Below are 13,124 nucleotides of genomic sequence, written 5' to 3' on the forward strand. Positions count from 1 at the left end.
GGTTGAAAATTCCTTTTCATTGTTGATTACTGAGCATTGCTTTCGGACATTGCTAAAATTATGCTGGATTGCATTGGTTTGATGCACATTTTATTCACACAAAGAAATGCTGCTACCTGAAAAGTAAAAGGCAGCAACATGAAGAGGGGCATGACACAGCTACCTGGAGCTGTCCCAAATATAAGTTTGCGAAAGTATAAAGGTCATTGTGCATTAACAAGTATTGCATATTACTAAAGTCTGTTAGAAGGGGGGAAGAAAGTGAATTCTGGCTATTGAAATTTTATTTTGTCAATGCCCCCACCCTTTTCCTCCCTTCACTTTCTCCCAAGCATTTAAATATAAACGCAGCAAACGCTGAATACTTTACTTTCTGATTGCTAGTTTATTAAATGCCCGATTTACTGTGACAATGAAAATATTCCATTCACATTTTAGTAATTCATACCAGAATCACTTCAGAGTACTAGGCTAATTTTGTTTTCGGAATATCCAATCAGTTATCAAACCTGCAATATCTGGTCAGTTTAAGGAAGTTCAACCTTGCAACATTGGATCAATTTTGATTTTGCTATATCCAATCAATTTCCTTCAAATAAAATTCAATTGATCCTTTGACTGCATATTGAAAGCCAAATAATCCAAACAGGTAATTGAATTATGGTTTTCCTACAAACAGGCACTGATAATGACAGTAGCCTTAGGGACAGGATATTAGCCGGGCTAATAAAAACTGAACATAAGTTGTCAGATTGATTATCAGTTCCTTATGTTTGGAGATCTTCTCTTAGGAAATACCAGCTTTGATCTCCGCACATGGCTAAACAGGTCACAGGATCAATGAAGGGATTTGCTATTCCAGTGACAGTACTCAGTTGCATGAGTAAAAACCTGCTTTATTGCCATTATGATTGTGTGAAGATTGTTACAGAGCTTTGCAAGTACAGGAAGAGGTGAAAGGACTGAATTAACCCATTTATGATCATTTGGCTCTGGCAACAAACACTTCAGGTAACCTACCAAATATGAAACTAAGGAACCTGACACAAGTGAAAAAGTTAATGGGTTAATACACTACTAATAGCAGAGAAACCATAATAATATTTTAAAGAGTATGATTGTCAGCCCTGTTTCAGATAGTGAAATAGCCTTAACACCACCTTGAACAAGGCAATCAAACTATTTTCTTCACCTGCTTACCTGTATTTAACTGAATACTCTACAACACTGTTGGGATGAATTTCCAATATTTTGCTACACGCATTCTAAATCCAGTTTGTCTCATTCACCAGATATGCAACAGTGAAAGCTGTGGTGTTGAGCAAAAGAGAAAACCATATAATTTAGAAGTTAAAGCCACCTTGGAGAAGTGTGGCTTTCAAAATGCTTAATGCTCAAATGACAATTTTGCCTTTACCCATTTTAATGACTAGAGACCAACAAAATAGGTTCTGGAGCTTTTCAGCAAAAATATAAGGGGAAAGAAAGAGTATTGACAAACCACAGCAAACTGTGCCATTCAGTATTAAACTTTCAATACAAATCTTACTGTATGTGAAGTATTACTTCACTGTTCAGATGTGCTGTACAAAAACAATAAATTCAGCACCTGACATGGTGCCATCTTAAGTGGTAGAATGAGATTGAGCATATGTACCTATTAGAAACTGTGACATCGTAAAGCAGCAAGATCTGTCAAAACACACATACCATTACACAGGATATATGCCATCATTGACTGATCTGTCATATTGACGTTATGGAATCATCTTGGAGGGGATATGATATTACTGATGGGCATATAAACATTCCCCAATTAGTCATGTTATTATGTTCTTGGCATAAAATTATTACAAACAACATGTTTCTTCACACCATCTTTTTCAAGCCTTAAACTAAGTAGGTTGGTGAAATAAAACATTGCCACCCTTTAAGTAGACCTTTCAAGGGGTATATACGAATATAGTGTCGATACTTTTAATTGTGGGGTAGGTAGCTAAGAAAATAGCACTGTAGCACTGCTGTTTGCACAACTGAGACCACAAAGCTAACTTCTAACACAGGGTCTGTACTTGACTTCTTTGAGCAGAGAAACACATTCTGTACATAGATTTACAAATCCTGTCAAGTATTTTGTTAAACTAATAACTATTAACTAGAGCTGTGTTGCCTGCCCATGGTGTTCTTCATGATCCATCTGATCCAGAATGGCCATTTCATCCTCAGGCTGGTGTCTGTACTTGTGAAACTCTTCTTTCATGGCAGAAAAATAAGCATATGGATCCTGACGGGAGTGTCTCTTCTTTTGGAGGTAGAGAATGCCTTGGGGCTGGAGAACCTGAGATTCACCGGGCTGCTGGACCTGTGAGATTGGAAAACCTAATCAAAAGAAGAAAAATTTAATTAGATGCTAACTAAAAATCAATGATAACTCTGTATGGTAGGCCTTAAGTACTTTATATAGGAATTAAGTTTGAAATTCCTTGCTAGGTACTACCAATAGCAGCTGATTGAGGGACAGTACAATTATAGGAAATAAGTCTGCAATATATTTTTTCTGTAGAAATAATGGCCTGGATTTTCCCGCCCGTGATGACGGGGTTTGAGGCTGGGGTGTGGGAAAATAGAGGGGAGCCATGCCAGGATGGCTCTCCGCCGCCTCTGGGGGATATAGGGGATCATCTTCCGGGATGGACTGGGAACTGGGTCAGCTGCCCACTCCACGGAGACGGGCAGCCAATTAGTTCAATTAAGGCACCACTTAGGGGCCATTTTGCACCAGCGCCAGTATTTTACCAACGTCCAAGCGCACCCCCCCCCTCCAGCTGTGTGCAGAGGCCGCCAGCTCAATCGAGGTGGCCTCCTGATGGCAGGTCTGGGGCCCATCGGAGCCAGAGGCTCCGTGCCCTATTGCCAAGGCCGTGGGGATGAGAGGCCGGAGCCCTGTCCATGAATAGATTTTCAGAGGGATTTCCCCTCCAACCTGATGGCCTTAATGGCTTTGGGCTTCTTTAATTTATATCTTCAATGCAGGTAGCCGAGGATGCCTCCATATTGAGGTGCCCTCATGCTTGCCTGACTGCCTCGGCAGCGCCCACCTCTCCTGGTGGGGCTGCAGGCCTGACATCACTGCGGACCCTCTGATTGGGCCTGCAGCATAGGAAGTTCGCCCGCCATTCTTAATAGAATGGTGAGTAGTGAGATGGCCAATTAGGTGGTCGCCTCCCAGAAGGTTTTGCAGATGGGCGCTATGGCGACATGGGGGGTCGGAACCCCCATATGGGCCTGACATCGGGATTCTGACCCCCGCCAGAAAATCCAGCAGAATGAGCTAATTTCCCACTTCAAAGCGCATGCTTTGAGTTATTAAAAGTCCATATGGCTGGTAGCACCAATCTTCAAATAGCCCTGTTTGCTAATTTTCTCCCATTTTCTCATGAAGTTGCTGAATCCTGTGGGGTTAGGATTCCATGTGCACCAGATGCCTTCCAGCATCTTGCCCAAGTGGACATTCTTCATGTACGAGCCTATACAAAGCGTTGGGAGATTATTCAACTGTAGGGACATCACAATGAAGACTAATCCTATCCTCACCCAGCATTTACACAGGCACATTGATTAGTAATAATTGGGAACCCGGACTAATTTTTCCCTCCCTCATTCTGGGATGACAGTTGTTAAATCTTGACAGCTGCGCTGGTAGAGATCAACTAACCTAGATCATGAATGCCAGGACCTTTGGTTCTGTATGATTCAGTTATACACTACCTCTAGTAACTGTGTACTGGGGATTCAAGAGGTATTAACTTTCTATCACATTGAAGACTAAAACTCTATTGCAAGGCTATATCAGAAAATACAAATGCCAATTGTGCATTTACTGGCAGAGATAAACAATTGGACCAAAAATCAAAAAAAAACAAATTCCTCGCATACATTCTCAATAATTAGTTCAGTCACTTTGGGGAGTTGGTAAGAGTTTTGCTGAGATAATATTTTACTTAAAAGAACATTTTTACGATATCTTAAGGTTGTATCCTCCATTATTTAGTTGTTTCCCTCATTTTTATGTATATCTTTGTCATACATTTTATTCTAACTCAGAATAATTCCTAACCTTAAGCAAATGGAGTTCTGTATTTACCTGCTCGGAAGGAAGGCATAACAATTGTTCAACGTTAACCCTAGTGTATCAACTTTTCCTCTCCCTCTCGAGGGAAACACTTAGCCTCTGTTCAACAGTTCCCTATGGTAGCCTGATTGATATAGAGAATTCAGCAGCATGTTATGTCACCAGATCACTTAAATCTTTATGGTATCTTAAAAATCCAGTCGGTGGCAAGACTGACAATGGGGAGCCATTATCTTAGGATGACCAAAACAATGTTGAGCTTTTAACACAACTAAGTCCTGATTTTATTTGATATTATCATCAAACACTTGCCTCTTATCTAATTTTGAGGGTAAAATACAGCAACAGAAAAGAAAGCATTTATATGGTGCTTTTCACAACAACTGGATGTCTCAAAGTGCTTTACAACCATTGAAGAACGTTTTTTGAAGTGTAGTCACTGTTGTAACGTTAGAAACATGGTAGCCAATTCACCACATAGCAAACTACCACCAACAGCAACGTGAAAATGACCAGGTAATTTGTTTTCATTGAGGGTTAAATATTGGCCAGGATACCGGGGATAACTCTCCTGCTCTTCTTCGAAATAGTGCCAAGGGGGATCTTTTACGTCCACCTGAGAGGGCAGATGAGGCCTTGGTTTAATGTCTCATCTGAAAGACAGCACCTCTGTCAGTGCAGTGCTCTCTCAGTACAATGCATTGGAGTGTCAGCCTTGGTTTTTGTGCTTATGTCCCGGAGAGGTACTTGAACCTGGAACCTTGTAACCTGGAACAGGGCAGTAGATATATCCACCACACCTGTGGTGAACCAGGCAGCCCTCTAACCATATATGCTGTTGGCTTTCTACGACTGTGTTGATGATGAAGACTAAAACATGATTGCAAGGCTATATCAGAAAATACACACAGCAATTGATTGATCCAAATCAACTTTTCACCACTATTAAACGAATGAGAAAAATATTAGAATACATTCTCAATACCTTTAGAACTTACTGTGAACTGTTACTGAATACATTATACTAGCTAGGATCCCATGTGTATACCCTAAAATATGCATATTATGCTACAAAGTCAGTTAGAAAAGTGTACTATATCGGTGAGCTGTCCACGGTTCTACGTACCTAATAATGTCACTAGTTGATGGAATTGCAAAATACAATAGGAAAACACCAATACCATCATAAAGGGTGTAATATTAAGGAACCAGGAAAAGCTTATTTATTTTTTCAAGCTGACCTCATCGTTCAGGTCAAAGGGGTGAACTTCAATCTCATGAAAATCAGAGTACACTGCAAGTGAAGTTGTAAGTGAAAGCAAATCTCTTCAGCTGCAACAACATACATGAGCCACAGAAAGTTAATAAATTGGATCCTGTCAATCTGCAGTTATGTTAGTTAATTAAATAGTTCTGATTCGAAGACTGAGTCCCAAGTGTGAAATGATCTGCTTTGTATTTAATGGCTCTGGGATGAGAATGGTGGAAATTTTGTAGCAGAAATGGTAATTCTGCAAGCATGCAAGAATGAAACGGGCTAGGGATTATTGCGCAATACCTTATTTTCTAGACCTTGGTCGCATCGCCAAAGGTTTGCAGTACAACTTGGTGTTTACACGCGATGTGACCTTGGCCTGCAAAACATGAATTGTGCAATTAATTGCACAGCCTTTCCTCAGATAGAAACCATGCCACGGCTATCTGACCTATTTTAAGAGCGAACGTGCTCAAGAAGTTAAACTTTTGGGTCACTATCTCACCCTCTTTATTGTGATTTCTTTCACTGAGCCATGCATCACTTTCAAGATCTTTTTGCCTGGTCAAAGAAGCAAATAGTGACCAGTTGTACTAAAAAGTTGCAATAATTAGCTATAATCAATTAGTCACTTCCAATTTGGCATTGTTTAATCAAAGTTATAGTTATTAAGGTTATATAAATTGGTAACCTTTTACTCTAAGGATTGCTGGCTACTTGTTGCAATGAAAGTTTGATATTGAGATGTAGATTCTACTGGGAGAGGTGCAGAGTATGACATGAGTATCAAGGCAAGGTACAATATTACTAATTGTAAACTCTCAAGCCAGGCCAGAAGAAGAACTGAAAGTCACTTTCTGATGGTGGTTAAAGGTCTGAAATGAAATGAGTTTGCAATATGATTGCTACCTGACTGTTCGAGAATAGCTTTTACTTGATGGCACATTTTGAGGCTCTGTGAACTGTGCAATAAGAAGATCCTTGGCTTAAAGCCTGTTCTGACTTCAGTCAAGGAAGGCAGTGATATAGGTCTCAGCATGATCAGTTTAGGAAGAGGAAAATGGCCAATGGAAAATGGTCAGTATCCAGTGACCTGTTTTGGAAATCTGTATGCATTACTTTCAGATTAAATTCACCAGCATCATGTCAGGGATGAGAAATTATAGTTATGAGGAGATACCAGAGATACCTGAACTATTTTCACTGGAACAGAGGAGTCTAAACGGATTTAATAGAGGCTTTTAAAATGATTAAGGATTTTGACAATGTGACTAGGAAAGACTATTTCCTCTGATTGGGGAGTCAGTAACGATGGGTCATCAATTTAAAACTACCACTAGGAGAATTAAGAGAGTGATTAGGAGCATTCTCTTTATAATAGAGTTGTTAAAGCATAGAATGCTTTGCTATAGGGAATAGTTGAGGCAGAACCAACTACATCTTTTAAGGAAAGAATAGACAAATATGTGCATTAGAGGAAATATAGGGGAAAAAGGCAGAGTCGTGGGATTTTGGATTTCTGTAGCAAAACGCTGGTACAGTGATGATGAACCAAATGCACTCCTTCAGTACTGTAATTTATATGATTATAGGTGAGGACAGGATTTTAGACTTGTGATGGCCTACACAGTTAAATGACCTCCTGATGCTCATTGTCAAAGTTCATATCTGAAAATAGCTACTTGAGTGAAGTATTGTTATTACTTGTGAAGCCAAACCCTTATATGAGTTGCTGCCTTTAAGAAAGTAATGTGTCAGAGGGGACAAATGGAGGAGGAAATGAAAACAGAACAGACTCTGAGGAATATATTTCCTCACATAAAATAGAATTAAGTGATAATTAGATGACATGCTGAAAGCTGAATGGTGGAGGGAAGCAGCGAGAAATTAAGTGAATCAAAATTGGAGTTCATTTTCTTAATTATGATCTGAAGATTGAATTCCTCTTTTCTTTGCACTTTGGGTTGAAATTTATATAACGGGACATTCTCAGCCTACCAAAGTATTGGTGAACCTATTAAATTTAAAATGTCAGAAGCCCTGATAGTATCAGGGGATCTTTGTCAGCAAGTTCTGCAGGGTTTCTCATGACTGCCCACTGTATGTTTGGTGGAGAGAAGGTGCCAAAGTTATGGCAAGAAATAAAGGAATCCCCTTAAACATTCTACCTTTCCTGCTCTACTCAGCTGAGCATTCTGTTCAATCAGTGCATGACAAAAATATGCTGCATTGCATTAGATTTTTGACATGTTGAAAATACTACTGGGTTTATCCAGTGTGAACGGATGGATTAGACAGGGCTGAATTTCACATGAAAAAGGCTACAGATATGTTTTACAAAAATTACCAAGCAGGCAGATCTATTGGATTACTAAAAAGAAAACAACATAACAATTGATGGGTAGAGAATATTTCACATAGGACTGGTTTCCGGCATAATGCAGGTTGCAGTTAGACTGGAACTTCCAGTCTCAGGCTTGCCTCTGAAGTGTGATGCATGCATGGCAGACCAGAGTTATACCTCTAGCTGCTTAACCACTCACTTCATATTACAATCAGCTAGAAAGGAGTTCTGCAGATATATGCACAGATGTAGACCCAGAGCTTTGTTTCCTTGATCGCTATGTTTTAATGATTTTTTTTAACATACTTTATAAAATGTTTCCTGAAATATAGGGGTGTTTGTTCATTTTTGACAGACATCAGCACTGCCTTATGCAAGAGGTGCAACAATTTTGAAAAATCATTACCGTTCCAACTGCTCAAAATGCAGGAACATAGAACATAGAACATTACAGCGCAGTACAGGCCCTTCGGCCCTCGATGTTGCGCCGACCTGTGAAACCATCTGACCTAAACTATTCCATTTTCATCCATATGTCTATCCAATGACCACTTAAATGCCCTTAAAGTTGGCGAGTCTACTACTGTTGCAGGCAGGGCGTTCCACGCCCCTACTACTCTCTGAGTAAAGAAAATAGAACACAGGAACTTCTCAGAAGGTTCCAGGAATCCAGTGCCTCGAATGTGGACCCCAGCAGGTCCAGGTAAATTAAAGGGGGCGGGGGGGAGTCATGGTGAGGGGCAAGTCATCCTGGGGAAGGCTGCCAAGGGTTGGGCATCACAGATTTTGATTTTTGTGGGACAATGAGGAAGATTATTGCTCCTCATGACCCCACAGAAATCACTGACAAACCTTTTTAATGAACTTTTCCTGAGCGCCCTGCATTGGTCCCTTTAAAGACTGCTGGTTAGGCTGCTCAGTGCCAAGAACCAATGGCTGTAGCACATGCAGTGGTCCTATTGATGCCAAGGAACCCCAGTTTGCATGGGCTAATAAGGTTCCCAGCTGTGTCAGGTGGGTGCATGGGCCAGTCATATCAAGGACCATACTAAAATGTCAGAAGCTAGGACATTGGCAAGAACACATTAGTTGGTGATGTGTCATGATTTTCATTGTGCTACTGTGCCATTTCTGTCCAGCAGAGCTGGAGAAAATTGTGTTCTAGATACATTCAAGCTACTCGATGCGTACCCTATTTTATGTAAGCTGTGTAAAAAAATTCATGTACAAAATTGGATAGAGTGCAGAACTTTTCCATTAAATTTTGTCCAGTATCTCTCCTATTACTGTGAACCAAATCCAGACAATCTTTTCTACTTAAGAGACTATTTTTGTGACATCATGTTTCCTAAGAGTAAGGAATGGTTGACTAAGTCAGATTTAACTTTAATGTGGCTTGCTTGATGCTTCAATGTTCTTCTGAAGTAAAAGTTAGCCTAATTCTCCATTGGATAGCCTTATTCCACAATGAATTCAGCAGAATTATTCATCAGATGAAGGCAAGTCATACCTGTGTAGAACCTATCAAACTGATCAAAGCATTCAAAGTATTATGAAAGGTATATCTTAGTAAAAATACCAAACTAATCTGAACTATAAATCCTTTGTGTTTATATAAATCTCATCATTATGCTTAGGATGTGATAGTATTTAAAACAATAGCAACTAAAGCCTCGGAATGACAATTTGAAATGTTATATGTACACCTAATACATTTGCAAGGCAATTCTCTCCCTTCTCTTTTAATTGCGGCACTAACTTAATTACACTAATTGAGTTAGCCAATAGGTTATAACAGTGGATAGAGGAATGTTACATGAATGTGTTGTGTTCCAATGTTGAGATCACAAATAAGTATTTGGTACCTCTGCTATTCTAAAAATACAAAACAGATTCTGAAAATCTATCCAAGGAAGAACTTGTTGGTGAGGTCTGTACATATTACTCATTCATGCTCAGATCTACTTCAAAGTTATCCAATGTTCAGCCCTATTTCTGTCAGCACGTCACTCACTGTTTTTTCGCTGTGCCTTTGAAGTGAGCTGGGTTGCCTTCTTGGGCTTTCGTATCCGTGGATATCTCAGTACTTCGAAACTCTCAGGTACAGCAGCCGCACCATGTGTATCTGGAGGCCTCCTGTGGGATCAAGAGAAACAGAAAAGGGGATGGGGAAGAATTCAACTTTAACAGTTAGGCAGTCTGACTTGCAATTGTCTACTATCACTGGATGATAGCTTGTTAGTAAAGCATCTATTCTTTCTAATATATTATCTACAGTATCTGAACCAAAATTCAACCATGTGGTTGGACAGACTGGGTCTAAGATATTCAATCAAGTAGAACCAATTTTAAAATTATCCCACATTCAAGCCACATGACCTGAACTCAGATAGCTTTTTAAAGTATTTCTCACGTTCGTCCCTCTTCATCTCCTTAGGCCAGGTTGATCGGGAGGAGGGGGGGAGGGGGGTGGGGTGGGTGGTGGTGATGATTGGAGTGATTATTATTCCATCTTCATGGAAAAGTGCCTGTTTTCTGATGGGTATTTTGCACAACAAAAAAAGCTGATATCTAGGTGTCACCGTGCAGGGAACTGCAAAAGGCAAACTTCAAACTCTACAAGCCCATGACATGGCAAATGGAGACCAACTCACTGTGCCACCTTGTCAGATGCTGGTTCTCTGTTAACAGAAAAAACAGGGACAGAAAATCATTATGGCCCATTTTTCGGTGCATGCAATTGTGAGGCCTCAGGCTTATCTGAAATTGAACCTTGGGCCTTGTTTGCTTAATTCAGGTGAGCTGCAGCACCTATTCAGCTCAGCTTGAAGGTATGTCCCAAAACAGGGGGGAGGGTGCTAGCGATAATGGGGGAGGGGCAATCAGAGATACTGTGCAGTTGGGAGAGCATTCTACCCAGAATGTGGTAGTCCTGCACCTGCTCTGTTCACCAGTAACTGATTCCTGTATAGGGACTGAAAGCAGGCATTAGGTTCCTTGCAGATATAAATGGCAGATATAACACCTATTTTAGGTGCCTCCAAGGCACACCTGGGAACAAATTTTGGGTTGGATGTTCTTGAGTTGTGGGCACTGGCTTCTGAAATTGGGTCTTGTTCCGCTGTTTCATGTCCCTAAAACGTGTGCCCCGATGTCCAATTTTCTATCTTATTTATTCTTTCATTCCATAAACTCTTTGGAGAAGACATGATCAAAACATCTGAAACAGAATAATGATGGGACACTGCTGGTTACATGCAATAAATCAACTCAATGGTTTCTTACTCTGTTCTCCAGTTATGTATTTTCTTTAGATTCCAATACTGTTTTGCCTCTTTTTTGTTTTAAAACTATTCCTATGCCACAAACTGTACTCTCAAATGAGAGACAGGTTGATGTCCTGCTGCTTTGCCTCTGCCCTTGCTGCTCATGAGTCAGGTTCTAGGAACACTAGGGTTTTTTTTTTCTTATTTTCTCTTGCCTTTCCTCTCTCTTGAGGCAAAGTAACTCATCATGTAGCAAACACAGGTGTAAATTTTACAACTCATGAGACACGAGAAGTTGTTGACTGAGTATGTATATTTTAAGTAGTTAGTATGGGACTGGGTCAAAGAAAGCTGTGGAAATTGATCAAAGACAATAATGAAATTGAATTCTGGTAGTCGCAGTTCTTAAATGTCAGAGTGAGACAATTCTGTTTCGGTTATAAATGAAATGCAGGGGACAGTGATGTTATTTGAAGCAGCAAGTTGATAGGTGTGGAGTCTGGCTCACAGGGAATGGAATGGAAGCAACATTACTATACAGTATTGGGAAATCCCAACATTACCACCAAACTATACTCTCTCACACCAGGAAATATTTCACAATATTATTGTAACAAACACTAAACTTAGAAAAGGTGTCAGTCTCTAAGGGAATGTTTCAGCCATTAAATATAGATTAAAATAGTAGGTGGGTTACAACATTCCATTTCAAGTGACCCTAATTTTGTTCATTTTAAATTACCTGCAATTAATGCAATGACTGTAAGTGGTGCTGAGACAGGCATTTACAATGACAAACTACCATCATGCTAATTTTAATTCTGTACCCATAGCTGTCACAATAATATGAACCTGTCAGCCAACTTGCAGTTCATCTATGAAACTAGTGGATGAATCAGAAGGATTCCAATTCCCCTGTTGGCCGCCCCTATTCCTCCTCCCATCACAGAGCATCAGTCTGGACATCCAACAACCCTCTGTCTTCCCTCCTCCCCCACTGACCATAATTTTTGTCCATCAGAATCCCTGGCATTATCATTTTATAATGGCCCTCTGCCAACCTTTTCCACCATTTTGGCCAACTGTACCTCCCCTCACTGAGCAGTTTGTCGGCTCTCCACTCCCTTTCCCTCTTCACCCCTTCCATATACCTCCCCCCCATCTTTTGCTGCTGTCTTGGTCCAATTACCTCTGTGCCTTGACCTGAACAGTATGCCTTGTCTTGACTTCGTTTGCCACATCATGGGAGATTGACTAGTGAATTTCTTAAATATGCTTGTTTTATGTTCTCTATATTTGCTGCTCAGCTACAGTGTTACTGTAAAGGATGTCATCATCTAAATTTATAATTAATGATATAGTGCAAAATTACTTAAGGTGGGATTAAAATTAAACATTTGGGTGATACCATGGAGTGCTTATGAATCTTAAGCACTGAGTAATTCCCATTAGAATAGAATTCACGTAGAATTTACTGCACAGAAAAGGCCAATCGGTCCAACTGGTCCAAGGTTTATGTTCCAGACGAGTGTCCTCCAACCATACTTCATCTAACCCTATCAGCATACTTTCTATTCTTTCTCCATTATGCACTTATGTAGCTGCCCCATAAATGCAACTGTGCTATTCGCCTGAACTATTCCACATTCTAACTACTCTCTGGGTAAAAAAGTGTCTCCTAAATTTCCTATTGGATTTATTAATGACTGTCTTATATTTAAGGCCTCTAGTAATGGAGAGAAACTGGATTGGAGAAGCACAATTGGAGAAGCACAATTGCCGGCTGCCAGTTTCAGTGGCGTAGAGGCCCCCGCAGTTTTGAAGCCATGGTCTCATTTAAATTTGGCAGGGGAGCTGTGAGGCACCAAGCAAATGTCCCAATGCAACTTGCTGGATTAAGGCCTCAAGATCAAGCAACAGGGAGGTAAATTTTGCGTTGGGGGAGGCAGTCACAATTATAGAGGGTGAAGAGTCCTGGGGTGGCAGTGGCCTTATTTAAGTCATAGAATCCTGAATTGCCAATTAAAAGCTGACTAGGACCTGAAGCAGGCAGATGCTTTGGACACCCGGTGGTAGGCCCCTTTCAAATTCGACAGCTGTGTTATTGGGGTGATAAAGCTACCAACC

General features: G+C 40.3%; 1 protein-coding gene across 5 annotated transcripts in view; it reads right to left on the minus strand.

Annotated features, from left to right (window-relative positions):
- Positions 1-875: 875 nt before the first annotated feature.
- Positions 876-13,124, minus strand: part of igsf9bb (immunoglobulin superfamily, member 9Bb) — a 665,840-nt gene continuing 653,591 nt past the window's right edge. For 3 of the 5 annotated variants that reach the window (XM_068053913.1, XM_068053912.1, XM_068053916.1), the window contains 2 exons: positions 9,746-9,867; positions 876-2,379 (listed from right to left, as the gene is read on the minus strand). In XM_068053913.1, coding sequence (XP_067910014.1) covers positions 2,156-2,379; positions 9,746-9,867 — 346 coding nt within the window. In that variant the 3' untranslated portion in view covers positions 876-2,155. Of the gene's footprint in view, positions 2,380-5,690; positions 5,767-9,745; positions 9,868-10,782; positions 10,952-13,124 lie in introns of those variants that run through there. The other 2 variants (XM_068053914.1, XR_010977166.1) reach the window with 2 other exon arrangements.

The sequence above is a fragment of the Heterodontus francisci genome, chromosome 22 (assembly GCF_036365525.1).
Source record: "Heterodontus francisci isolate sHetFra1 chromosome 22, sHetFra1.hap1, whole genome shotgun sequence".
NCBI lineage: Eukaryota > Metazoa > Chordata > Chondrichthyes > Heterodontiformes > Heterodontidae > Heterodontus > Heterodontus francisci.